At 41.7% G+C, this 26,959-nt stretch overlaps 1 protein-coding gene across 2 annotated transcripts in view; it reads right to left on the bottom strand.

The window, feature by feature from the left end:
• LOC126321511 (ralBP1-associated Eps domain-containing protein 2) overlaps nucleotides 1-26,959 on the bottom strand; it is a 118,474-nt gene that overhangs the window by 5,260 nt on the left and 86,255 nt on the right. For both annotated transcript variants that reach the window (XM_049994190.1, XM_049994191.1), the window contains 2 exons: nucleotides 23,515-23,692; nucleotides 18,855-18,951 (listed from right to left, as the gene is read on the bottom strand). In XM_049994190.1, the coding sequence (XP_049850147.1) occupies nucleotides 18,855-18,951; nucleotides 23,515-23,692 (275 nt within the window). The remainder of the gene's footprint in view (nucleotides 1-18,854; nucleotides 18,952-23,514; nucleotides 23,693-26,959) is intronic.

Genomic DNA, 26,959 nt, shown 5'->3' with positions numbered 1-26,959 from the left:
ACTTGAGACTATCACATAGTCGATTTGTTTGTTTTCCTATCAATCCTGTAATTCCAACATGCATCTCTCCATTACCCGGTGAATAAGCCTCAATTTTCTTTCAGTAATTTCTGCATTCAAAGTCCACAGTCACTGTCATAAGTACGCACTAGTAATACACACTGACATTAAAATTTCCTTTTCAGACACATCAAGGGCTTAATCTCTAATATACTATTAAATTAAAACAAAAGTGCTTCAGACCATCTTACTCTTCTCTTTAACATTTTTTCTGCTTGTCCGGCTGTCTTAAACTGCCATAAACTCGACAACTGATCATTTGGTTCTATGACTTCATTGTAAATTTCTGCTGTTTGCTTTTCAATATAGTAGTTACACATGACTTAGGATTTTTTGTTAAAGCTTATCTGGACAAGAGGCAAACAGTACAACAGCTTTGGCAAAATGAGGGTCGTTAAAATAAGTTACATCCATGTGTAGTCTTCTCCGTTATCCCGGTTTGAGGATATGGAAATTTCCTCTAGGACTGCTGAGAATAGTTTTGGAGACATGAGTCTCCTCGGTTCATTCCTCTTTCATTTCTAAATTTTTCATCATTCTGGTGAAGTCTAATGAAAGCTGTGGCATTAGCATATGTATTATTCCTTATTATAACATTTAGCAACTTGCAAATGAACCATTGCACTATATCCAATTCTAAAGCAAATTTGGTTTTTTTAATTTGTAAAAAACATAGTTTTTCTATGCAGTTGGTAATGCTTTCACTGAATATGATGAACATTATGTAGAGAGAGGTGACATGTCTGTAGTTTCTTATGTATTTGCTCTCTTCTTTCTTTTGAACTACAATAGTTACAGCATTGATCCAGTATCATGCAACTGTCTTCCTCTGAGACATTCTGTTAATACTTTTGCAAGATTCTACTGTGCTACTTGGCTGGAATACCATCAATCCAACCACCTATAACTACTTCTAACCTCAACAGTTGCTACATCTCCTCTGGAATTACCTCCAGAATGTCATTATTTCTTAATAAACCATATGTATTTCTGACTAATCTCTCAAACTACACAAAATTCTTGTACAGTTTTGTCTTTATTGGGACTTACTGTCCCACTTGCTATATTCACTGACAAAATGTGATTCCTATGCAACATAAGATTATTTTATTCATACTTTCATTTCTTCCCATCCATTTCTGCTATCCATTTTTATGGTATTTTCTTACTTCTCCTGTAAACATTTTCAAATAATTTTGTTCAGTTCAACACAGTCTATCAAGTTCCTGTTATTGTTTGCTTGAAACTATCACCATACCTTTAAAAGCTGCATTGTTCCATTTGATACGCGTAGTGTTTCAAAATTACACCGCCGAACTTTGAGGGGATGTAGAAGGTGTCTTTAAATAAATGAGTATAGGAAACAGTGTCCAAAAATGTCATCCAATGAGGCTATAAAGCATCGATATTACAGGTGTCAGTGTGTCTGCTTGTATATACAGGGTGGTGACATCACAAACTTTTGGGGTGACAGAAGGTTAAATGTATCAACGTGAGGTAAGGGACCCTGGTCCAGAAACATATGATTCGAAAAGTATAAGTGAAAATCGTTCTGATACCTCTGACAGTGAAATACATGTTCCGGTAATGTTGTTGCTCAGATTGTGTGGTAGGTAAGTTTCAGAGGTGACAGTATGGACCAAAAGAAGAAAAAAAATCTAGTAAACATGCAGTGAAGATGAACAAGTGTTCATAGCTCCAAAGGTATGCATTTTAGAGCCAATGGTTACTAAATATTTATTTCTAGTTTTCCTCCATACTACCACCTCTAAAAGCTACATACCTTACTACCTTAGCAATACCAGTATCGGTACACATGTCCCACTGTCAGATATCGAAACGATTTTCACTTATAACTTTAGGCTCATTCGTTTCTGTCACCAGGTCCCTTACCTCAAACTAATACATTTATCCTTCTCCACCATTCCTGAAAGTTTGTAACATCATGATGGAATTACCTTGTATGTATATACATACACACGCACCGGTGCCTACAGCTTCGACACCCTTCAGCAACACTAGATGACATTTCCCGACACTGGGCCGTATCCTCATTTTGTTCCTCAAGATGTCTGTACCCCCTCAAAGTTTGTCGGTGCAATTTTGGAACAGCCTGTTTGTGTCTACCACATTTTACTGACTGGTTGTGGGTATCACTCAAATAATCATTCCTTTACTACATCATTATACTCTTCATTTTTTAGCTGATAAACTTCTTTTTATTCAAAACACAGAAAGATAAAAATAAAGCTTTTGAAATTACAAATTGCTTCCACAGCTACCACCCATGGCTGTGGCAGTTTTTGTGCACGGGGCATCAGACTCCCACTGTTGGCGTCACCTGTGCCTGTGTTAATTATAGTGTAATCAACCACAATTTCATATAGTATTATGAAAAGGAAAGTTGCTGTGGCTTCCGTTGTCAGAGACTGCAGTCGTGTGTGTGTGTGTGTGTGTGTGTGTGTGTGTGTGTGTGTGTGTTTGATGAAGGTCTTGCTGGCCAAAAGTTTTATTTGTGATGGTCTTTTTGTTGTGCCTATCTGCGACTCTGCATCTCCGCTGTATGGTGAGTAGCAACTTTCCTTTTCATAATATTGTTACATTAAACCCCGGATTTTCCATTGTTTGACAGTTTCATACATCAAATATAGCTCCCCTAACTACTGCATTTTTCTACCATATCCTTTCCAGTCTCTGCAAACAACTGACAAAAAAGAAACAGCAACAGGGGTCTGTCGATTTTTGGCAGACACTTCAATGATATTCCGCAACCCAAAATATTTTTATGTTCCTACTGTGCAACTTCTATCGAAACTAGGCGCCCCCCTCCACCTCCCCTCTCTCCCAGTCCCCCCCCCCCCACAAAAAACAACAACAACTAGTACTACTACAACCACAACCACAACCACAACCACCACCACCACCACCACCACCACCACCACTGCTACTGCTACTACTACTACTGGAATGAGGAGTTGTACCAGATGGAGTAGGCAAGGGGACAGAGGATGCGAGGAGGGAGCTGAGGGATGGAAGGAAGGGAAGATGGCAGCTGGAAAGGTGAGACAGTACGTAAATGTGGCACAAATGAGCTAGCTCTGACACACAATGATGTGTGATGTGGAAGAGTGGACTCTATGGGGGGAACAGAACACAAGGAATAGGGAGACTGCTGAAAGAAAGCTGTTAGTGTAGGGTGAGAAGTGGGGAAAGGGGTAGGGAGGGTCAGTGTATGAACAGGGGTGCACCTGAGTGTGACCAGGATCTTGGCAGCGATTGAGGCCAGGAGAACTGAGGGATCAAAGAATCTGTTACTAGAACAATTCCTATCTAAACAATCAAAAGAAGTTGATACGTAGTGGGGGACTGACATGCTATACGATAAGACTGATTTAACAGGTGCCTTACCTCTTAAGTTAGGATATGTCTGTGACAGTGACAGGGACAGGGCCAGAACAGGGCGTGGATGGCGAATGAAGCAGGTCTTGCACCTGGATCTCCCACACTGATATGACCCTTGTAGCAATGGGGTTGGAGAGCGTGTTGCATAACAATTTAATAGGAAATTTCTTAGACTGTGTGGATGGCATACTATCACTCTGGGAGAGTTGGAAAGAATTGTAGGTGAAACTTTCCTGATTTCGGGACATGTTTAAAGTTAGTTGAAGCTTTGCCACATGATACGGTCAAGTTATACCAGTCCAGGGTGATACTGACTAATGAGTGGAATTCTCCTTTGCAGTTTTTTCAAGGGGATGCTCCTATGATCAGAGGCACGTGTGGATATGGCACAGCAAATCTGTTAGCAAATGACATTTCAAGGGAAATGTGTTGTCAGCTAAGACATGCCTTATAACATACTGGGCAACTTTGGCTGGACGGATTATGTGGGAGATAGTTTATAGAGTGAAAGGGATGGCCTGAAGATCATGCTATTTTGGACATCACATAAATATCTCTGTTTCTGCATTATACCAATGACTGCACTGTTTTCTGTATCTCCCCCCCCCCCCCCCCCCCCAAACACACTTTATATACCCTATACTGCTAGTGCTGCCACATGCTGTTTGTGAGTTGTTGCACATTGATGTCAAACATAGGAAGTGGTCACATTAATGTGACTGGATAATGTATACTGTATGCTTGCTGCTTCTACTCCCAGCCATCGCCCACACTTCTGTTCACATCTCTCTATCCCTTCGTGCTTCCTTTCATCCCTCACTCGCTCCAACTTATGCAATCTGTCATCAGGACAACAATGTTGTAGAGACAAATGTGAGTTTGTAAAGAGATAAGGGTGTGTGTGTGTGTGGGAGGGTGGAGAGGAGACACCTGCAGTACCATCTCCCTGTCAGTCAATTCCCAGGCAATTACCAACACCAGAGGATGTATCATATATGACTACAGCAACACTCAGGCCATCTGCCATCTGGTCAAGTAGGTCACCACTCGAATCACCGAGTCATCAGTAGTCACGGTGTTGGCTTCTGCCATGAGGTCACCATCGTTCAGCCATAATACTGACAGGTTTGCCTGCCAATCAGGACCAGCCACTGCCTGACAGGCTGAGGCTAGAACTGCAGCCTTCAAGTAACTGTGTGCTTGCCAACACTGACTGTCGCCAGCCAGATGTCACGTGCCTCGGCTGGGCAGGACTCAGGTCGCCCTGCTAGCACCGTAACAGCAGTCAGCCACATCATCATCTGACAAAGCACTGATAGGGAACTTCTACTATGAAAAGTCCCTCTGCACTGAGGCCACATTGTGTGTAGCAGCCTAATGCAGTCTTTACAACAACGATCCTATATCAATGGCTGCGAGATCAGTGCCTGACCATGCTCCACCACCGGACAAGGGCATGCACCTGTAGCTGCTCAAATCCATTGGAATAATAAAGAGTTTACATTAACGTTCTGTCTGGGTGCAGCTATCTTACTCCTCAGGTGGACTCTTCTAACCCTCGCCATCTCACTGAAACCATGATGCCCAGATTCGAGAGCTGATCTCCATCCTGACAAAAAGAACATTTCTTCCACCTCTCCAGAAAGATCACTGCAGACCAGGCCACTATAATTTGTTCTACTAGTTACCTCTGAAGAAGGAAAGCATTCAAAAACTTATCTTTGTTTTCATTCTTTTTTGTTTGCCTACAGACTGCTCAATATCTCAACTGTACAGTGAGTTTTCATCTTTACTCCTTCCGTTATTTATTGTCCACCAAGGATTTCCTGAAATTTCCTAGCAGATTAAAAGTGTGTGTCAGACAGACTTGAACTTGCTTTTCTGTGGGCAAATGCTCTATTTTGAAACCTCTGTGAAGTTTGGAAGGTAGGAGATGAGCTGATGCCGCTAGCAAAGCTGTGAGGCTGAATCATGTTAAGCTTGGGTAGCTCAGTCGGTCGAGCACTTGCCAAGGAAAGCCAAAGGTCATGTTAGAATCTTGGTCCAGCACACAGTTTTAACCTGCCAGGAAGTTTCATATCAGTGCATACTCAACTGCAGAGTGAAAAATTTATTCTCTGAACTTTGTAACCATATGTATATTTTGTTGAGCATTGTCAGTAGGGAGCAGCACAATGAGAGCTGTTGCTAGATAAACTTTCGTATGGCTGTAACTCATTTCACAGAGATTTCTCTCACAGTTTCAATAGGCATATTATGGACAATGTGATGGCTTTTCTTATTATATCACACAACAGGATATTCAAGCATGAAGATGGACCTCTCTTACTGTAACAGTTATGACATTGTCTCCTAATGAGCAGTGTCCACTACATTGCATTCCAGTTGTGATAGTAGGCCACATTTCCCCTTCCACTTCTCAGTGACAGATGTCAGGCAGCAGCAGCTGGTCAAGACACAAACAGCAACAGAAAAGTAACAGATTTTGTGACATTTTACAAGTTCCTAACCAGGAGCGAGTTGTATAGTTTCATCTGTGTGTTTTCGTAGTTTAGTTTTTTACGTTTCTGCGTGTTAATTTAACATGTAACAGACACAGTTCTCAGGTTTTCATTTGTGTCTGAAAGTAAACCAATTTTGTCACATATTCCACAAGATCCTAATCAGGAATGAATTATTTAGACACACCCAAGTGCTATGGTGGTTCAGTTTTTGAATCTCTGTGTATTATGGATACAGTTCTTGCATTTCTCTCCATGCCTACAGTAGAGTTCTGTAGTGTGTCAACTGTCATTTGTCTGCAATGTATCTGGCAGATCGAACGAGAAATAAATAATTTGTCTGTGTAGTGTATTTTTCCATGGCCGTTAGTATGCACAGGTACTGTGATTGCTGTGTGCAGATGAAAGCCGAGATGATGACACTTCAATCTCAGTTCCAAGCTGTGATGGCTTTGGTTACACAGCTTGAAGCTGCAGTGGATGGTTGGTTGGTTTGTGGGAGTAAAGGGGCCAGGCTACTATGGTCATCGGTCCTTTTTTCCATAAAAAACTAAAACCACCGTGTGAACAGTGCGTCGCCAGCAGAAATGCACAACGCAGGTCAAAACTGAAAAACATGTGCTACAGCCCAAGACTGCACCTTACGGATTGCGCCCTGTAGCTGAAGCTCAGCAGCTGCAATGCCAAAAGAGCTGTAGTAAAGGCAAAAGTCGTCAGCATACAGGGAAGCGGATACAGAATTTCCCACGGCCGCAGCGAGCCCGTTAATGGCTATTAAAAACAGACAGACACTTAGAACAGAACCCTGTGGCACACCGTTCTCCTGGACTTGTGAGGAACTATATGAGGCCACGACGTGCACGCGGAAGGTACGATACGACAGAAAATTGCGGATACAGATCGGCAGAGGGCCCCGAAGACCCCATCCATGAAGCGTAGAAAGGATGTGATGACACCAGGTCGTATCGTATGCCTTCCGCATGTCGAAAAAGACAGCGACCAGACGGGCAAAGGCAGTACGGATGGCCGACTCCAGGATCACCAGGTTGTCGGCGGCGGAGCGGCCTTTACGGAACCCACCCTGAGACGGAGCCAGAAGGCCCCGAGACTCCAGTACCCAATTCAAGCGCCAGCTCACCACCCGTTCAAGCAACTTGCAAAGAACGTTGGTGAGGCAAATGGGACGGTAGCTGTCCACCTACAAAGGGTTCTTCCCTGGTTTCAGAATGGGGACAACAAGACTTTCCCACAATTGCAACGGAAACTCACCCTCGACCCAAATGCGGTTGTAAAGGTCGAGGAGGCGTCGCTGGCAGTCCACTGAAAGGTGTCTATGCATCTGAGAGTGGATGCTATCTGGCCCAGGAGCGGTATCAGGACAAGCGGCGAGGGCACTGCAAAATTCCCACTCACTGAATGGAACATTGTGCAATTCAGGATGGTGGCTGCAAAAAGAAAGACTCCGACGTTCTATCCACTCTTTAATGGAGCGGAAGCCTAAGAGGTAGTTGGCAGAAGCAGAATTCAGAGCAAAGTGCTCTGCCAAGCGGTTTGCAATGACGTTGGAGTCAGTACAAACTGCTCCATTCAGTGAGAGTGCAGGGATGCTGACAGGGGTCCGATAGCCATAGAGGCGGCGAATCTTGGCCCAGACCTGCGACGGAGTGACATGGAGGCCAATGGTGGAGACATACCGCTCCCAGCACTCCTACTTGCATTGGCGGATAATGCAGAGGGCTCGCGCACGCAGCCGTTTGAAGGCGATAAGGTGTTCGATTGAGGGATGTCGCTTGTGACGCTGGAGCGCCCGCCAGTGAGCTTTAATCGCTTCAGCGATCTCAGGCGACCACCAAGGCACAGTCCGCTGCCGAGGGGACCCAGAAGAACGGGGAATGGCAGATTCGGCAGCAGTAACGATGCCAGTGGTGACCGATTGAAACACTGCATCAATGTCATCGTTTGAGAGAGGCTCAATAGCGGCAGTGGAGGAGAACAAGTCCCAGTCAGCCTTATTCAGAGCCCATCTGCTGGGGGGCCCCGAAGACTGACGCTGTGGCACTGACAGAAAGATCGGAAAGTGGTCACTACCACACAGGTCATCATGCACTCTTCATTGGAGAGACAGTAAGAGGCTAGGGCTACAGATGGAAAGGTCAATGGCGGAGTATGTGCCATGCGCCACACTGAAGTGTGTGAAGGCACCATCATTTAATATCGAGAGATCGAGCTGCGCCAATAAATAGTCAACGACGGCGCCTCGACCTGTTGCCACTGACCCACCCCACAGATGGTTATGGGCGTTAAAGTTGCCCAGTAACAAGAAAGGTGGCGGCAATTGGGCTATCAGAGCAGCCAGGACATGCTGCGCGACATTACCATCCGGCGGAAGGTAAAGACTGCAGACGGTAACAGCCTGTGGCGTCCACACCCGAACAGCGACAGCCTCTAAAGGTGTTTGGAGAGGGACAGACTTGCTGTGAAGAGAGTTCAGGTCATATATGCAGACACCACCAGACACCCTTTCATAAGCTGCCTGGTTCTTAAAACAACCCCTATAGCCACGGAGGGCAGGGGTTCGCATTGCCGGAAACCAAGTTTCCTGCAGAGCAATGCAGAGAAAAGGGTGAAGGCTGATAAGTTGGCAGAGCTCAGCTAGATGGTGTAAGAAACCGCTGCAGTTCCACTGGAGGATGCTGTTGTCCATGGCTGAGAAAGGCGTGACGGGACTGGGGAGGCAGATTACGCCGCTGGGTCACCTGCTGCCTCCGATTGAGAACCTGTGATAGTGCTTTCCATGGCGTCTGAAGGACCGGCCAGACGAGGTCCTCAGCGGACGCCAGAATCTCCACTTCATCCTGAGACACAGAGCTGGAAGGTTGCAGTGGGATGGCTGCCACCGCGAGTTCCTTGGGCTGAGAGCTCTTCTTCTTGGGTTTCTCACGCCGTTCCTTGGTTCGCACTGGCTGGGAGGGCTTCACCGATTCAGTCTCTGGGACGGAGGAGGATCGTGAAGCCCTACGACCAGCTGATTGTGGGCATTTATGCCACTGTCGGTCGTCAGTCTTCTCACTGGCAGAAACCTGGGAAGGGAGGGACCCAAGGGACCCCTTGCGAGCGTGAGAAGCCGAAGAAGTTGGACACTTCTCCGGCTTAGAAGTGGGGGGGGACATCCCTGATGGGTGGGATGGTGTTGCTCCTGAGGTAGGTGGCGAAGGAGCAACCCGGTGGGTAGAGGCCCCCACTGGCGAGGGGGCAGGAGGAGTTTTACTACTCGTCGATCCGGCCACAATTGGAGAAAAACAGGCAAAAATTCGGCAGTCTGGCGAGCAAGGTGAATGGTGACTCCCCGCAGTTGACACAGATGGGTGGCGGGGCACATGGAGTATTGAGATGTGATGGGCGTCCGCAATCTCGACATGTGTGGCTGGAAGTGCAGCGAGAAGACATATGGCCGAACTTCCAGCATTTAAAGCACCGCATCGGGGGAGGGATATAGGGCTTAACGTCACATCGGTATACCATCACCTTGACCTTTTCCGGTAATGTATCCCCTTCGAAGGCCAAGATGAAGGCACCAGTAGCAATCTGATTTTCCTTCGTAGCCCGATGAATGCGCCGGACGAAATGTACACCTCGGCGCTCTAAATTGGCGCGCAGCTCTTCATCAGACTGCAAAAACAGATCCCTATGGTAAATAACCCCCTGGACCATATTTAAACTCTTATGGGGTGTGATCGTAACGGCAACATCCCCCAACTTGTCACAAGCGAGTAACCATCGTGACTGGGCAGAGGATGCCGTTTGTATCAGGACTGACCCAGAGCGCATTTTTGACAAGCCCTCCACCTCTCCAAACTTCTCCTCTAAATGCTCGACGAAGAAATGAGGCTTTGTGGAGAGAAAAGACTCCCCATCAGCCCTCGTACAAACTAAGAAAGGGGGGCAAATAACTGCTACTGCCATCCTGAGATTTACGTTCCTCCCACGGTGTGGCCAGAGAGGGGAACGTTTTTGGATCGTACTTTTGAGCGTTAAACTGAGCCTGAGAATGCTTAGAGACTACTGGTGGCTGGCCACCAGCGAGAGACGATGTACCACACTTCATTGCGGGTCATCCGCCCTGATGCCACCTACTCCGACCAAGGGCCCTCCCCAAGGGCGCCACCCAGCCACGGCAAGAGCCACCTGGCAGAATGGCCATTGCCAGGAGTCCTGATACCTCAGGAGGATAGGAATCTACTCCTTGGCATACGTGGGGAGTTAACGGCGCAGGCATCAGTAGAGCGATCTCTGTGTTGTCAAGGGGCTACAACCAACAGGGTACATGGTGGCCCCACCACAACGGACTGGCTACCGTGCTGGATGTTAGGTAACATGTGGTCCATGGTCGCCGTGGGTGCAGAAAGAGACACTGCACAGTGCAAGGTGTAATCTGCACGCAGAAACACTCATGCCCAAGAGATGGAGAGCGGACAGGACTGCAATTCAACAGTGTATAAGCTGGCGAAAGGTCTGATCGCAAGACCAAGTAAGGCGCCCTTCCCCAATCGGCTCGCTCTTCGGAAAATTTTGAGAGATGGAGGTCAAACCCAACAGGGGACCATCACATACGGCCAAAAAGTTTGAGACTCCTTTTAGTCGCCTCTTACGACAGGCAGGAATACTGCGGGCCTATTCTTACCCCCGAACCCGCAAGGGGGTGCAGTGGATGGGCATCAGTGTTGTGGGTCAGTGATGGGGATCAAACAGACATTCCGCACGTTCTGATGTAGGTGGCCGAATGAAAGGCCTCTGTGGTTAGCCTGATAAACAGGTTCGAGGCGCTGTATGTGGCTGACGCTGTCCCTCAGCTAGATGCAATTGCTTGCCCTGTTCCAGAGGAAACCACCTGGCCTGCAAGATGCTGATAATCATAAAGGGTAGGATTAAAGGTAATTGGGAGCTCCAATGTTAGGCACATTATAGGGGCCCTTAGGGACATGGCTACCAAGAACGGGAAGAAAGCTAATGTGCACTCCATGCATGTACCGTGTAGAGCCATCCCGGAGGTGGAACAGGTCCTTCCAGATGTAATGAAGAGCACATGGTGCAGCCAGCTGCAGGTGGTGGCTCATGTTGGTGCCAATGATATGTGTCACTTAGGATCAGAAGAGATTCTCTCTGGTTTCGAGTGGCTAACAGAAGTAGTAAAGGCTGCCAGTCTTGCTTGTGCGATGAAAGCAAAGCTCATCATTTGCAGCATAGTCGACACAGCTAATTGCGGACCTCTGGTACAGAGCTGAGTGGAAGGTGTGAGTCAGTAGTCCCGATTGTTCTGTGACCATGTAGGCTTGCGCCATATGGTGGTTAGGTTTTGGGTTCTGCTGAATAGGTCAGGAGTCACTACAAGCAGTAGGCAGCTACCCAAGTAGTAGGGACTGAGTGGTTTTTTAGGTTAAATGATCTTGGGGGTGGTAACAAAAAAAAAAAGCTTCAGTCTCAAAGGGAGCAGGTTGAACACAGGAAGAACGTAGATCCAGGAACCATCAGTATAACAGTCGTAAATTGTCATCGCTGTGTTGCGGAAGTATCAGAGCTCCAAGCACTAACAGAAAGCTGACTAAAGCCAGAAATAAGTTCAACCGAAATTCCTACAAAGAACATAATGGTATTCAGAAAGGATAGGCTAAACACAATTGGTGTGTTTGTTGCTATTAGAAGTAGTTTATCTTGTAATGAAATTTAAGCAGACAGTTCCTGTGAGTTAGTATGGGCAGAGGTCATTCTTGGCAACCAGAACAAAATAATAATTGGATTATTTTACCAAAAATTGCTGAAAGGTTCAAAGAAAACTTGAGTTTAATTTCAAACATGTACTCAACACATACAATTATATTTGGTGGTGACTTTAATGTACCCTCGATATATTGAAGAAAATACATGTTTAAATCTGGAGGTACACATAAAACCTCATTCGAAATTGTGCTAAACCTACTATCTGAAAATTATTTCGGGCAATTGGTTCATGAGCCCATGTGAACAGTAAACAGTTGTGAAAATACACTTGACTTCTTAGCAACAAATAATACTGAGTTAGTAATGAGCATCAAAATGGATATAGCAATTAGTGAACACAGGTTGCCGTAACGCGATACCTATTCACAAAATTGGATAAAAATTCACTCGACACCCGTCCAAGACAATCTCCACTCCTTCCAAATAAATAATGTAAGTGTGGGCCAGATGCGACTTGAATTCACAGAAATAGTATCAACAGCAATTGAGAGAGAGATAGCAAATAAATTAACAAACAATGGAACTGACCTCATTGATACACAAAATGGGTCAGAACACTATTTCAGAAACAACAAAAAAGCATGCAAAATTTAAACAAATGCAAAATTTCTGAGATTGGCGATCTTCTACAGAAGCTCGAAATTTAGCATAGACTTCGTGTGAGATGCTTATAATAGTTTCCCAATGAAACTTAGTCTCGAAATATGGCAGAAAATCCTGAGAGATTCTGGCTGTATGTAAAGTATGCAGCGGCAAGACACAATCAATGCCTTCTGTATGCAACAGCAGTGGAAATACTATCAATGACAATGCTGCTCAAGCCGAGTTACTAAACACAACCTTAGCATCCAACCATCATAACTTAGGTTTTCTGTGATTTCTCTGAACTGCTTCAGGCAAATGCCAGTATTGCTCCTCTGAAAGGGCACAGCTGCTTTCCTTCCCTATTCAATGGGAACGAATGACCTCACTGTTTGGTTCCCCCCTCTGAACCAACCAACCAACCAACAAACCAACCACCTTCCAAAATTCTTACAGCAAAGACAACAAAGTAAAAATTCCATAATTCGAATAACTAACAGCTGCCAACATGAGTAACATAGAAGTAGATAACCTTGGTGTAGCGAAGCAACACAGATCACTTATAAAATCAAGTCTTCTGGTCCCCACTGTGTACCAATAAGGTTCTTTCAGAATATGCTAATGCAATAGCTCCATACTTAATCATATACAACCGCTCGCTAGAAGAAAGATTCATACCCAAAAACTGGAAAGCTGCGTAGGTCACACCAATATCAGAAAAGGCAATAGACATAATTCACTCAATTACAGGCCCATATCATTAAAGTCGATACGCTGCAGGATTTTTGAATATACATAGTGTTCAAACATTACAAATTACCTCAAGATAACAGTCTACTGAGAGACAGCCAACACAGATTTAGAAAAAACAATTCCTGTGAAACATGGCTGGCTCTTTACTCACAGGAAGTGCTGAGTGCTACTGACGGGGGATTTTGAACTGAGCCTGTATTTCTAGAAAGCTATTAACACTGTACCACACAAGTGGCTTGTAGTGAAATTTCATGCTTAATGAATATTGTCTCAGTTATGTGACTGGTTTCATGATTCCCTGTCAGAGGTCACAATTCATAGTAATTGACAGAAAGTAACAGAGTAAAAAGAAGCGATTTCTTGCGTTCCCCAAGGTACTGCTAGATGCCCTCTGCTGTTCGTTATCTATATAGATGATTCAGGAGACAACCTGAACAGTCATCTTATGTTGTTTCCAGATGATACTGTGATTTATCGTCTAGTAAAGTCAAAACAATTTAGAAAAGATATCCACATGGTGTGAAAATTGACAACTGACCCTAAATAATGAGATCATCCACATAAGTGCCAAAGGTATCCATTAAATTTCGGCTACATGATAAATCAATCTAATCTAAAGGCTGTAAATTCAACTAAATACCCAACAATTACAATTAAGAACAATTTAAATTGGAAAGAACACACAGAAAATGTTGTGGGGATGGCAAACCAAAGACTGTTTTTTATTGGCAGAACTTTAAGAAAATGTAACAGATCCACTAAGAAGACTGCCTGCACTATGCTTGTCTGTCATCTTTCGGAGTACTGCTGCACGATCTGGGATCCTTACCAGCCACGATTAATGGAGTACATCGAAAAAGTTCAAAGAAGAGCAGCACATTCTGTACTGTCGCAAAATATGGGAGAGAGTGTCATTGATATATACAAGATTAGGAGTGGGCATCATTAAAACAAAGGCCTTCTTCGTTGTGGTGGAATCTTCTCACGAAATTTCAACCACCACCTTTCTCCTAGGAATGCTAAAATATTTTGCTGTCGCCAACCTACATAGAAAGAAATTATCATCATAATAAAATAAGATAAATCAGTCCCCACATAGAAAGATATAGGTGTTTCTTCTGTGTACTGTTCGAGATTGGAACAATTGAGAATTATTGTGAAAGTGATTCAATGAACCCTCTGTGGGGTAGTTAAGTGTTACTTGCAGTGTATCCATGTACATGTAGATGTATGTAATAGAAGTGTTAGAAAGTGTTCTATAGTTGTGGATGCAAGGTCAGGGGAGATCAGTAACTTCGAGTGTGGAGTAGTGACTGGATGTCGCCTGAGTAACAAGTCCATAGGGAATAATTAAAGTGGAAATGCAAAAGAAACCATCACAGCTAAAACAAGAGCAGGCACACATAATGTACTAAACAACATGCACTACTGAGCACTGCAGGAGGTGGTTGTAGAAAATCACACAAAATAAGCAGAAGTAATCACTTGTGAGTCCAAAATGCTGCACACAGTTCTCCTAGCAGAATGACCGTGCATCAGGAGCCAAAACAAATGCAGTAAAATGGTATAGTAGCTCCTCATATGCAACACATTTCCATAGTCCATGCTAAGTGACACTTTAGGTGGTGTAAAGACAGTGGATGATTGGGAATGGGTGATTTGGAGTGATTAATCATGCTATGCCTGTGACAATCTGATGCAAGGATTTAGATTTGGCACATGCTTTGAGAATACTACTTGCCTTCTAGTGTGACACCAAAAGTAAAATACAGATGAGGTGGTGGTACAGTATGGGATCTTTTTCATGGTTAGAATGTGGTCACCCTATTTTGCTAGAGTAAATGCTAAATGCAGAAGGACATGAACACATTTTACAGCGTTGTGTACTGCATACAGTCGAGGAACTGTTCAGAGATGATGACTGACTGTATCAACATGACAATAAACTCTGTCATGAAGCAACATCTGTGAAGCAATGATTTGTAAACACTAAAATCCCTGATGTTGACGGGCCTGCCCAGACCCCCAACTCAACCTAATGTAATGCTTTTAGGACTAGTTACAATGTCGGCTTCACTCCAGACCTGAAAATCCACCACCACTAACTTATCTTGTTTTGAATCTTTAGGACAAATACACTGCCATTCCCCTGTATACATTCAGATACTTCACTGAAATTTTTCCCAGGAGAGTTCAAGCCATCAAAGATAAACGGTGGACCTGCCCCATGTTAATGTCCTGCACAGGTATCCAGATACTTCTGATCAGATAATGTATGCAGCCAATCACTCATGTATAGTACTTTCTGTTACAAAAGGAATAGCAGTGGTTTGCAATGAACTCTGCCTTCGATCACCACAGTGTAGCAGAAGGGCTTAATAAGTTGGTTGGTTGTGAGAGAAGAGAGGGGGACACACACACACACACACACACACACACACACACACACACACACACACACACACAAAACTGCGAGGTCATCGGTTCCTTGTTCCCGGTAAAGTAAGTACACAAGGGAAAGTACACAGTTGATGGAAAAATATGCACCCAAGAGGGTGATCTCACTCACCAGTTGTAGAATGAGCAGAAGTGCAGATCCACGTCTATGAAGGATGCGATAGGTCTCAGTGCATGATGGACACAATGCACCATGTAAGGCATCCTTCCTCAATTGGCTTGCTTTTCATTAAAAATTTTGAAAACTGGATATCAAACCCCCACAGGGGACAATCACATACAGGGCGAAACATGTGAGACTTCTTTAAGTTGCTTCATAAGGCAGGCAGGAATACCTCAGACTATTCTGACCCCCAGACCCACAGGGGGAACTTAATAAGTGAATCTTTTTAATGTGCAGCCATGAGTGACCGGAATTTTTGCTGAATTAAATTCAGGATTTTTCCCATAAATTTTAGTCAGGCAAAGTTTTCTGATTGTCTATAAATCAGCAATTATGTCTGAAATTAATTTTACTATCAGGGGTATGATGATTAATTAGCAGATAAATATGTTGTTTCTATGTATCTGATATTCAGTATTGATTCAAATAATTGTTTTGTATTTTTTTATTTGTCTGATGTACACCTTAGGCAGTGTGGCAGTGTGCTGTGGTTGGAGTTCACCAGCATATATTCTTACGTCACAGCAGATAGAGCATGGACCTACCAACACTGCACAGACTGCCCAGGAGAGCCTCCAAGTCTTACACCATAAGAGTTGGCATGAAGACTCAAGATAATGATGTATATAACACTGATGTTGAAAATGTTGAAAAACTATTGGCAAAGAGGCCATTAAAGATGGAGCAGAAGCTCAGATAAAGAAAGGGCGGGGAAGGACATCGGCTGTGTCCTTTCAAAGGAACCACCCAGTCTTTTGCCTGAAAAGATGTAGGGAAAGCACAGAAAACCTAATTCAGGAAACCGGAAGTGGGTTTGAACCATCGTCCCCCCAAATGTGAGTCCAGTGTGCAAACCACCATTCCATCACGCTCGGTAACCTCGTGTGCGCTTAGTATCTGCTCATTACACAACTCCGTATGCAAGCATCCAATAAATGCTGGCTGTTATACAAAATTGTCCCAGGTCATTTTGGAAACAATAATATAAAAAGATTACAATTTTATGAACACCCAAATCAAGAACTGTCACGTTTTTGCCACCTGAACCCCTTTCATAGCTTACCAAGACAAAAATTTTATGTCACATTTCCTATCTTCTGATGATACAATCTACAAATGCACATTTCAAGTCAACAAAATATTCACAGAGTTCTATGCAGATCCAGTAATTTAAAGTGTGCAAGTTTTTGATATTTGGCTTATGGACTAACTTTCACTAACATGACTTCCATTTTGATCATATCACTGCTATTAAGTCATACAAGTCACAATGTTTTAGAACACATCAGATACGTCATGTTGGTAATACCAGTATCTCCCTTACACTTTCTCAGATCTGTTTCATCTTCACAAGGACTGGGCCTGAAACCATGTAGACTGTAATCTGCTATATTTACTCAGATTATTTTTTAGAATTTACATTTCAGTCATGTTTATTGTAATACAGGGTTGTTCACAGGTGCAGGGTGACTCTTCTAAAATAAAAAAGGTGGATAAATAGACATGTAAAGTCAATGTTACCAACATGATCGCCATTTTGAAAGAAGCAATCTTGGATACAACTAGTCATTTTCAAATGGAAAGAGCAGTCATGTGACCTATCAAATACATACAGAATTATGGGGGGGGGGGGGAGGGGGGGGGGGGAACAACCAACCAACCATTATTGGTGCCATTCATTTTCGCATAGTTTTATACATTTGATGTTTCCTCCTAACAGGCAACATGACAGCAGTAGTTTTAACACAATCCAAATGTAATGAAATCTGCTACAAAGCCAGAATTGAAACACAAAGTTAATGACCATTGAAATGTTGTGTGACTTAGTTTGAAATTATCCTATTTATTGACACCTTATATGCATTAAACATTGTGTTGTCTGTTAGCTAAGTTGCTGATGAATGGAAATCATTCAAATCAGTCAATGTATATCAGTATCTGCTAATCCAGGTATTCCCATCACTGACCTGATCGAGTGTCTTCTTGGACTGCATGAACAGAACTGCTATAAGCAATAGAAAGGCGGGTGGCAGGATGGAGCAAGGGTACCCATACCCAGGGCAAGACGCCCACCACCTCTTAGGGAAAGGAAAAAAAATATAGTGTAATCAGGTGGTGTTCTCTCACAATTTAAAAGTTAGCATTGCACAGATTTTTAAAAAGGTCGGAACCGGAACATTTTTAATGCTACTTGTAAGTCACCATTCATCTTCAAAAATATTAAAAATACTCAAGTAACCAATGTCTAGCCCTTCCCACCTTCAAACAACTGTATAGGCGCCCTTGGGATGGAGCGAGAATAAGTAGGTATACAGAAAATCTGGAACACTCTAGCACCTGCTATAACATCTTATCCCATTTAATAATGTTGTAATTTAAGAAACAGATTGTCACACATATCAATCTTTGCAACTGAAAAAGGGTAGGTCAAAGCCAACTCTCTAATATAGACCTTGTGTTGCTTTGTGCAAAAAGAAGAGTTAAAGGTCTTTTTTAGCACACAATTTTCAGCTACTGCGAACTAGGATCAAATCACTAGTTGTGAAAGAACTAGCTATGATGGGGGAAAGATTTAGAAAAGGTATTGCTGATAGAATTATATTGGTATCTAAATCAACTGATTTACAGAGACCATACATTGACTTTACTTTCTACATATAAAGCTAACATAGTCAAACTGCACAATGAAGAATGTGTGTATCACAACAACATATTATCTTACTGACTTAATATCTTCCTTTCTGGCTTTCCAGCATCATGACAGCTTTTTATTAATCAACAACTATTGTATAAAGTACTACAGTGATGTTTCCAATATAATTTTTATTATTTGTATCTAATTGCTAGTATTTCAATAACTTTGACTGAAAGCTTATAATGATTAGTGTTACTGCAATTACAATATCCAAGAGAACATTTTGAATCTTTCAGTAAAATGCAACTAAAAATACCATTCTTGCAATATCAAACCAGAATGTTGCAGTGATGATGAGCAGATAATATGAAAGAGAAACAGACTTTAGAAAGAAAACTTACCCTCCCCCTACAATAGTTATGAAACTGTGTATAGATAAAAAAAATTTAAAAATCATAGTCAGCTCTGTCACCCTATTACCTAAAACTTCATGGAGTATAATGAAATGGTTCACTAAAATTCTCACCTAGAAGTTGATGGCTCATGCTGGTGCCTTTGTTGCTGACTGTCATCCTGCGGGCTATCCTGTTCAGGAAGGACACCAACTCCAGCATCAGATGCACCTGAAAATCAAAAGAGAAACAATTTATTTTATCTGTCTGAACTGTACATATTTAAAAAAAACATAAGTCATTTACTCATAGCATACCAGGCAGTAAGGCGTGCTCTACTAGTATCAACTAAAGTAACTAGGACTTACAAAATCAGTAGTAACACAATGGGCAATGGCAAAAATATTAATTTTGTTCACTAGGCATGATAAAGATGTAATGATAAAATGTCATTCCCAGTTGTCAACAATGTGGGGTCTGGCATATGTGAGTATGGAACGAACCTATGCAACTATTTTGGTAATCACAACCCAGTTCCAAAGTCAGTCAGGGAGGGAGGGAGGGGGAAGGGGGCGAGTTACAGAATGTAAATAAAAAAGGGGAGTGGGGATGGCTGTGATCAAAAAGGGTGAAAAGATCATTAAAATTACTCAGGAGTCCTGAAGTCCTTGTATGTAAATGTCGGATGCGGATAGGTAGCTTCATCTTTGTCATTATGTTGCATGGTATAGTTGGGCTGTGTCCATATATTCTGACTGACAGCATGGGAGTGGTTGTGTCAATGTGAAATCTGAACAAAACTTGCATATCTGTTGACAAATTGGATGGTTATCTTCCCAAGAACACTTACAAACATTAGGGCAGATATATATGGTCTGGTAGAAATCATTGAGTGCATTTTCAAAGATGCTCCTCTCATCTACATCTACATTTATACTCCGCAAGCCACCCAACGATGTGTGGCGGAGGGCAACACCTAATACATATACTATGAAGATCAGACACATGGCAAAAGGTTATTGTGGAAATAAAGGAAGGACTTTCTGGCACCTATTAAAGAAGGTAGCTTAAAAAGTTATAGTCTCAACTTTTCTTATAAAAAAAACTATTAAAAATACACGAGTATTCAAAAAAGGACAGTACAGTCCAGCTACATAAATTACTCAAACCTACTGATGAATACGAGTATAATATTACCACTCAAACTTTTCCTGCTGCCACTCCTCCGAACTGAAATTAGCGCTTGTGCACTGCTAGCATGGAGTGCCTATTAGAATTTTCAACTTGGCTGCTTCATTGCCCTGCTGTATTTGTGTCGTCAATTTCTTCCTCACTAATCTCTTCTGGATTCTCTTGATTCAGCATGTAATGTTTAAAAACAGTCACTTGTCCTCTTTCTAATTTCAGTGAACGACTATCAGTACCCCTTGGTATGTGATAACATGCATTAACATAGGACAGTCAACAGGCACAGCTACTTCATCCACCTCAGATGCTTAGTTTGTTCCCCTGACAGTTCCTGACAAACGTATTTTGTGAAGCTTTTCTTTCATTGGTATTCTTTTGTGAACCATTTTGTTCCATGTTGATCTTATGTCAGTTCCTCACTTTTTGAATATTCTTCCAGATTATGTTCCACTCCTTTGTTGGATACTTTACTTTCTTATGGCTGACTCTTCCATTATTGTTCATTAGCATGTATAGATGGGCAATGGTTTGTTCTCACAGTACGCTAGTTTCTGCCTCAAGGTAGATAGTTTCCAGTAGAAACAGCCTGATGTGGTTCACTTTGTGATGTATTTCTCCCAAATTTATTGGGACTTGGATATTGCCTGGCTTACATATCTTCACAGCTCCACTCAGTGTACTGTACGAGTATTTGTGGCACATCTGCAAGATTCTCTGTATCTAAATTGCCTTGCATTTTGTTGGACGTGTGGTAATCACAGAGATCCCTTTAAGATGTCAGGGTTGTAACATTTACGCCCAACTTTCAGAAACACCCCACACACGTCAGCCAATTGCAGCCACTACTTTACTAGATTATGTTTTGCAGCACAGGAAGTCCAACATACCACATTTTTGAGAGTATTTTGGTGTTGACAAAGTCTACCCTCTGTACCAAATACTGTAGTCTGCCTTTGTTGTGTTGCTAACAGTCTCTCGTCTTGGCCGGAAGTTGCTTACAGTTGTCCTCTTTTGTTTTTAGAGAGCAGCTGGCTCACCATTATTCCTAGCAGTTTGATGTCCTCGCATACTTGGAATGGACTGTTTTTGTCTGTTTTGAATCCTCTCCTGACTGGCGTTAGGCTAGTTTTCCTGAAGTTTAGTTTATAGTCAGATGTTTCATGCTCATGAACACTGCTATTGAGTTCCTCTAAGTCCTTCTCCAATCATACAATGACATCCTTGTCATCTGCATATGCTTGAAGTTCACAATTCATCATTCCAACTAGTGGCTCAAATGTTAAGTGCCACCCCACTAACTAAGATGTACAAGCCTGGGGTCAAACGAAAATGACAATGCCCATAAATTGTATGTGGTGTTACATTTAACTGAGGCCAAAACACTGCAACATTACTGTAAAGGGTTTGGTCAGTGTTAAATGTTTTACAGATGTTTAGTAACAAAATGCATCCATAGACGCCACAGCAGTATTCTTTACATCATCATAATTTGTGTTAAAATTTATCTTTGTGTTCTCGGTATTCCTCATATTGCTGCTTCATTTTTAACCATGATTCATCGAGGTTTGTCATCAGATGCAAAACTTGCAGATCTGATAAACAATAGCAACACTCTGGATAATGTAGAGTGTGATTCATATGATTCTGAGTACAGTGGTGTGCCTCAAAGTATGTATTTACTAATTTGCAACAGTCTATGACTGCTCACAATTGTGTAGCATACACATTTCTGCTGAATGAGTTTTTCTGTAAGAGATGTACATAGTTTCACATAGTGTCCTTTTAGTGAATGAGATCAATGACAGCCTGTCTGCAGGTGCAGATGAGAATGATGAAGGTATTGGGTCAAATCCAATGCCTGTGCCATATTTGAAAGACAGTAATTGGACAACCAGTAACTACAAGTGAGACAATGCATTTCTTGGGGGTTCTTTCCCATATGTGCATTTCAAGAAAGAAAAGAGATTTTAGATCATTGGAGAACAAGATAAAATGGATGTGTGCACATTGTCTACAAGGCATCAGGTTATATTTGGTATATGAACTAAGGAAAATGGGAGTGTGGTATTGAAATTACTTCAGGTATTGACTTACAATATGAATAAAATTGGAGGGGATATTGGAGTTTAATCCATTCCAGCACAGAACTATGAAAAGGTGGTGAAAATTATATTTCCCTCTGCTGCTGATAGGGGGCATCAAATGTGTTTTGGTTGTAGAATGCAGTGCACAACAAGAAACTCATTTAACAGAATTTATAAGAATGCTTGCAGCTCAGCTTGCTGCAGACAATTCACTTTAAGCTGTACAAAGTAGTGAAGAAACAACAGGCTTGCTACCAGAAACACATTTTGCATCACATAACTGCAACTACTAAGAAATATGCTGCTCATGTGTGTGTCATGTGTGCAGTTCCAGACACAAGAAAGAGAGTGGCAGAGCTTCTTGTAGAGAGACATGCTACCAGTGTGAACAGTGTGGTGGTGCAATGCTTGGAATCTTGTTTCAAAATTTTCTACACTAAAAAAACAATATGATTCTGTGTGAAATTTATATGAAATGATTGTAGACAAACAGTAATATATAACATAATACCATGAAATTAGTTAAAAATAAAAGTCAGATTTTTTTTCTTTGTATGACTTTTCTAAATTCTTAAAAACACCTAAGTGATTTTTATAGCTTTAACTCAAAGTTGCGCATTCCAATGCGGTTTCTTTCAAACAGAATTAAAGCAGAAAATTTCAGCTTTAAAATGGTGCTAAATGTGCCACAGTCCAGTCAGCAGCTTTGATGTATTGATTTTTTAAATATTGTTAAAACTGCCTGGTACATAAATTAGACCTGGTACTGAGAATGATAACAGAGAGGCAGCATGGATGTCAGGTGAATTGGCCATTCATGATGATCTTAGCAACTGGTGTGATCATACATATTTTTAAAAGTTTCCACCGAATCTGAAATGGTTCAGTAGTTTGAACAAGTAGTGGTGAGAAGTCTGGTCAAAGGCTTTATCTTGGCCTGATGCTAAAACTGCTGCATCTGGTCATGACAGTGCACCAAAAGATATGATATCTCTCTAGTCAGCTAGACTTACAAGTGTGTTCATGTTGATACTGCTACAGTCTGCTGTTCTGTATGACTATCTCTCCGACATTTTTTATTCTAGCCACTATAATGTGGGAAACAAGTTTGTAACAAGTGTTCAAGAGGGAGGTAACTGCATTCCAATCTTCATGTGATACATAGAATATGCCTTCCCCTCCCCAAGGAGGATCATTCTCCTTGTAATCAGTTACAATAGACCAAGAAATTTGATCACACTTAAGCCCGTTACAATAATTTTGGTATGTCAAACCATTCACAATATATAATTCTGAGGCACTCAATGAATATGTGCAGTGATTTGAGAAGAAAAAATTTCTTCGAACAACTGTATTGTTCTACACATTATTCATTAACTTTTCTTGCAATTTAACAACAATAACCTGCAAGATAAAAACACGTGATACCTAACAACATTACTTTTAGAAATCTCATAACAATTCTCTAGCCTGAAAAAATAAAAAGTAAAAACACACAAATTCCTTGTACGTAACTACTCACGGGCAGTAGGTTTCCGGTAAACTTCAAATGCCCCATGTTTTCTTGGCATCTGCATTTCTGCAGTCTCTTCTTCCTCCTGCCCAAATCTGCCAAAATCCGCAAATCCAGTTTGGTCTGACACTAGTGACAGCACATCGCCTTCACTATGCTGCCCGATCAGCTTTTTGTTTGGTGATGTCTATAATCACAAAATGAAATCATTTTAAAATGTGTAAATCAAAGAGTTATTTGTTTTAGTAATTAAGCTAACTACATAGCCACTTGACATAAGCTCTTCCACTTCCCAGTTTTCGTTATAGTGCCATTAGCTAATCAATGAACCACAGCATACTATTTAATATTATAATTTACAACAGACAAGTTATCTTTATAGCTGTTCATTTATTTTCTCCTAACAATTCATAGGTACACGAATAAACAGCACTGACCAATACTCCTGTTTTCCAAGTATTGCTTTTTTTAGCTGTTACTGCGAAGTTTGCACATCTTGTCACTGTCATTATATTTGGTGTGCTAGATCAAGGTTGTGGCAGTACTAACAATTAAAGAAATATCTTAAAAATTGAGATAAAATATCATCTAAATAAATTTAGTCATTTAGTTAATGTATGCTTTTAAGAAGAGAGATTATGGTTTAATGTACAATTGAGTAAGAGGTCATTACAGAAAGAGCATGTAATAAATAGGCTCAAAACTGAAGACGGATGGGGAAGTAAATCAAAGAAAGCATCTCAGCAATCTCTCTGAAAGATTTATGGAAATCTCAACATAAATCTGGATGGTCAGATGTGGATTGGAGCTGCTGTCGTCCTGTACACAAGTCTAATGTCTTCCCATTGCACCATCTTGCTTGGTGCTTTCAAGACATTATTCCATGTCACAGTAAGCAATCTTCTTCCATATTTACTGAAGGCTTAAATACTGTGTATGTGGTGTATAAAAATAAGTCATTCCAACTTTCATCCAAATGTATTAAACTGTCTTTGAGGAATGCAAGTAGACTGCACATTGTGTAAACTGTAAATCATCATGATTTAGTCATAAACTTAAAAATGTAACAAAGTCCTACACAAGTACATTAACTGAACTTAAAGCACAGTTGCTAACTAACATGAACTCAAAGCCTTCTAGTCTATATGATTGTTCAAAAATGCATAAGCAAAGTGTACCAATCCAACAAGTTGCATCGTGTACCTAAGCTCTAGCCTACAGGCTGGCCAGCAAATTGCGAACTTTAAGTAAAAACAGTACAAAACTGAAACCCAAAGATGGTACCTTAAACTCAATGGTCTTTATGAATAAAATTAAATGATTAGTTATCGCATTGTGCTACACCACGAAGTAGGTATCCTTTGATGTTTGTTGTTTTTTTCCTAACACACCAATGTATGAATGTATAGAGTGTCATTTCATACTTAACACATTTTATCTATTCTAGTAACATTATCTAAGTAACAACGATACATGCTAAGACAATATTGGTAGAGTAAGAAGCAGTAGTAGAAAGTCTGCTTTCTCCATTAAAATTTATGCACAAAATCTATGCAGGACTCAGCCTCAAGAGCAATTTTGAGAATTCGCACGGTGACTCCCCATCACCAGAAAATGCAATTCCCTGTCACTTCTGAACCACATCTCACCACTAGTCTACTTCAAATTTATTGAAGACTAAAACACAGGCAAGCAATAACTGGTATTACTATTCCAATTCAGACAGCTACAATGAAAATACACACGAGGTCTTCATGCAGGTGGCTGATGCAAGCTTTAGCAGCAATGAATGCACAGACTCTGATCAATCAGTACAGTGTCACCATATCTTGAGCTTGGGAACCTCACTGAATTTGATTAAAAATTATACTACAGGAGTCACAGATAGAGAGAAGTAATTTATTCGGTTACAAGCAGAGAATGGGGAATCCACTAATTTAAGTGACTTTGACAAAGGTGAGGTTGTTATGGGAGAATGGACCCAAAAATGGTAAAAATCGCCATTGGGTAGTCATCAGGTTATGCTTCGTGAAGAAAGTGATGTAATATGAGATTCTTTAGTACATAGCAGTGCATATAACTGGGAAAGTTACAGATACTTCAGTGTGCACAATTCACAACAGATTGCTACAAATATGAGTGTAAAGCGGATATCCTGTATTCATGGCACTGTTCACAAAATGGGAGTGTCAGTAACAACAATTAATACAGGGAAACCTTTGATGGACCATGGAACAAATGAAATGAAATGAAATCCCCCATCATATGACTCAAATTAACATTTACATCCTGTTAATAATATTGCCTGATTATATAACCTATCAAATGATCCCCTACTCAACACATGCACCACAGTACATACACAGTGAGGTGGTGGCAGAAATAAGCTATGAGTCACCTTCACTTGAGTCCCCTGGAAAACTCTGAAGGTTGGAAAATGTCCTCTCACAGCTAAAGCCAACACTAAAATTATTGCTCATCACTTGTATTCTTATTGGCTGATGCACTCTGCACCACACATAGTATCTTACACAATGACAATTATCTATTTATGTGAGGCCTGAGTCAAGATACAGACACATAAGAAGAATGATGACGTTTTCTAATTGAGGCACAGCATAATTCATCTAGCACCAGTTCAGGTTATTATTATTATTATTATTATTATTATTTTGGACGTGGGGCACTGAACAGCGTGATCAGCAGCACCCTTACGAAGAATCAGCAAGCCATTCTCACGAGTGGGAGGTGGAGCTGTTGTTTACACTACTGACCATTAAAATTGCTACACCACGAAGATGATGTGCTACAGACACGAAATTTAAGCGACAGGAACAAGATGCTGTGATATGCAAATTATTAGCTTTTCAGAGCATTCACACAAGGTTGGCACTGGTGGCGACACCTACAACGTGCTGACACGAGGAAAGTTTTCAAAAGATTTCACATACACAAACAGCAGTTGACCAGCATTGTCTGGTGAAACGTTGTTGTGATGCCTCGTGTAAGGAGGAGAAATGCATACGACTTTGATAAAGGTCGGATTGCGGTTTATCGTATCGCGACATTGCTGCTCACATTGGTCGAGATCCAATGACTGTTAGCAGAATATGGAATCGGTGGGTTCAGGAGGGTAATACATAACGCTGTGCTAGATCCCAACAGCCTCGTATCAGTAGCAGTTGAGATGACAGGCATTTGATCCGCATGGCTGTAACAGATCGTGCAGCCACGTCTCGATCCCCGAGTCAACAGACATTTGCAAGACGACAACCATCTGCACGAACAGTTCAATGACGTTTGCAGCAGCATGGACTATCAGCTTGGAGACCATGGCTGCGGTTATCCTTGGAGCTGCATCACAGACAGGAGTGCCTGCGATGATGTACTCATTGATAGACCTGGGTGCATGAATGGCAATACGTCATTTTTCGGATGTATCCAGGTTCTGTTT

The sequence above is a fragment of the Schistocerca gregaria genome, chromosome 2 (assembly GCF_023897955.1).
Source record: "Schistocerca gregaria isolate iqSchGreg1 chromosome 2, iqSchGreg1.2, whole genome shotgun sequence".
In the NCBI taxonomy this organism is placed as follows: Eukaryota; Metazoa; Arthropoda; class Insecta; order Orthoptera; family Acrididae; genus Schistocerca; species Schistocerca gregaria.
This window is presented reverse-complemented; position numbering and strand designations above follow the sequence as displayed.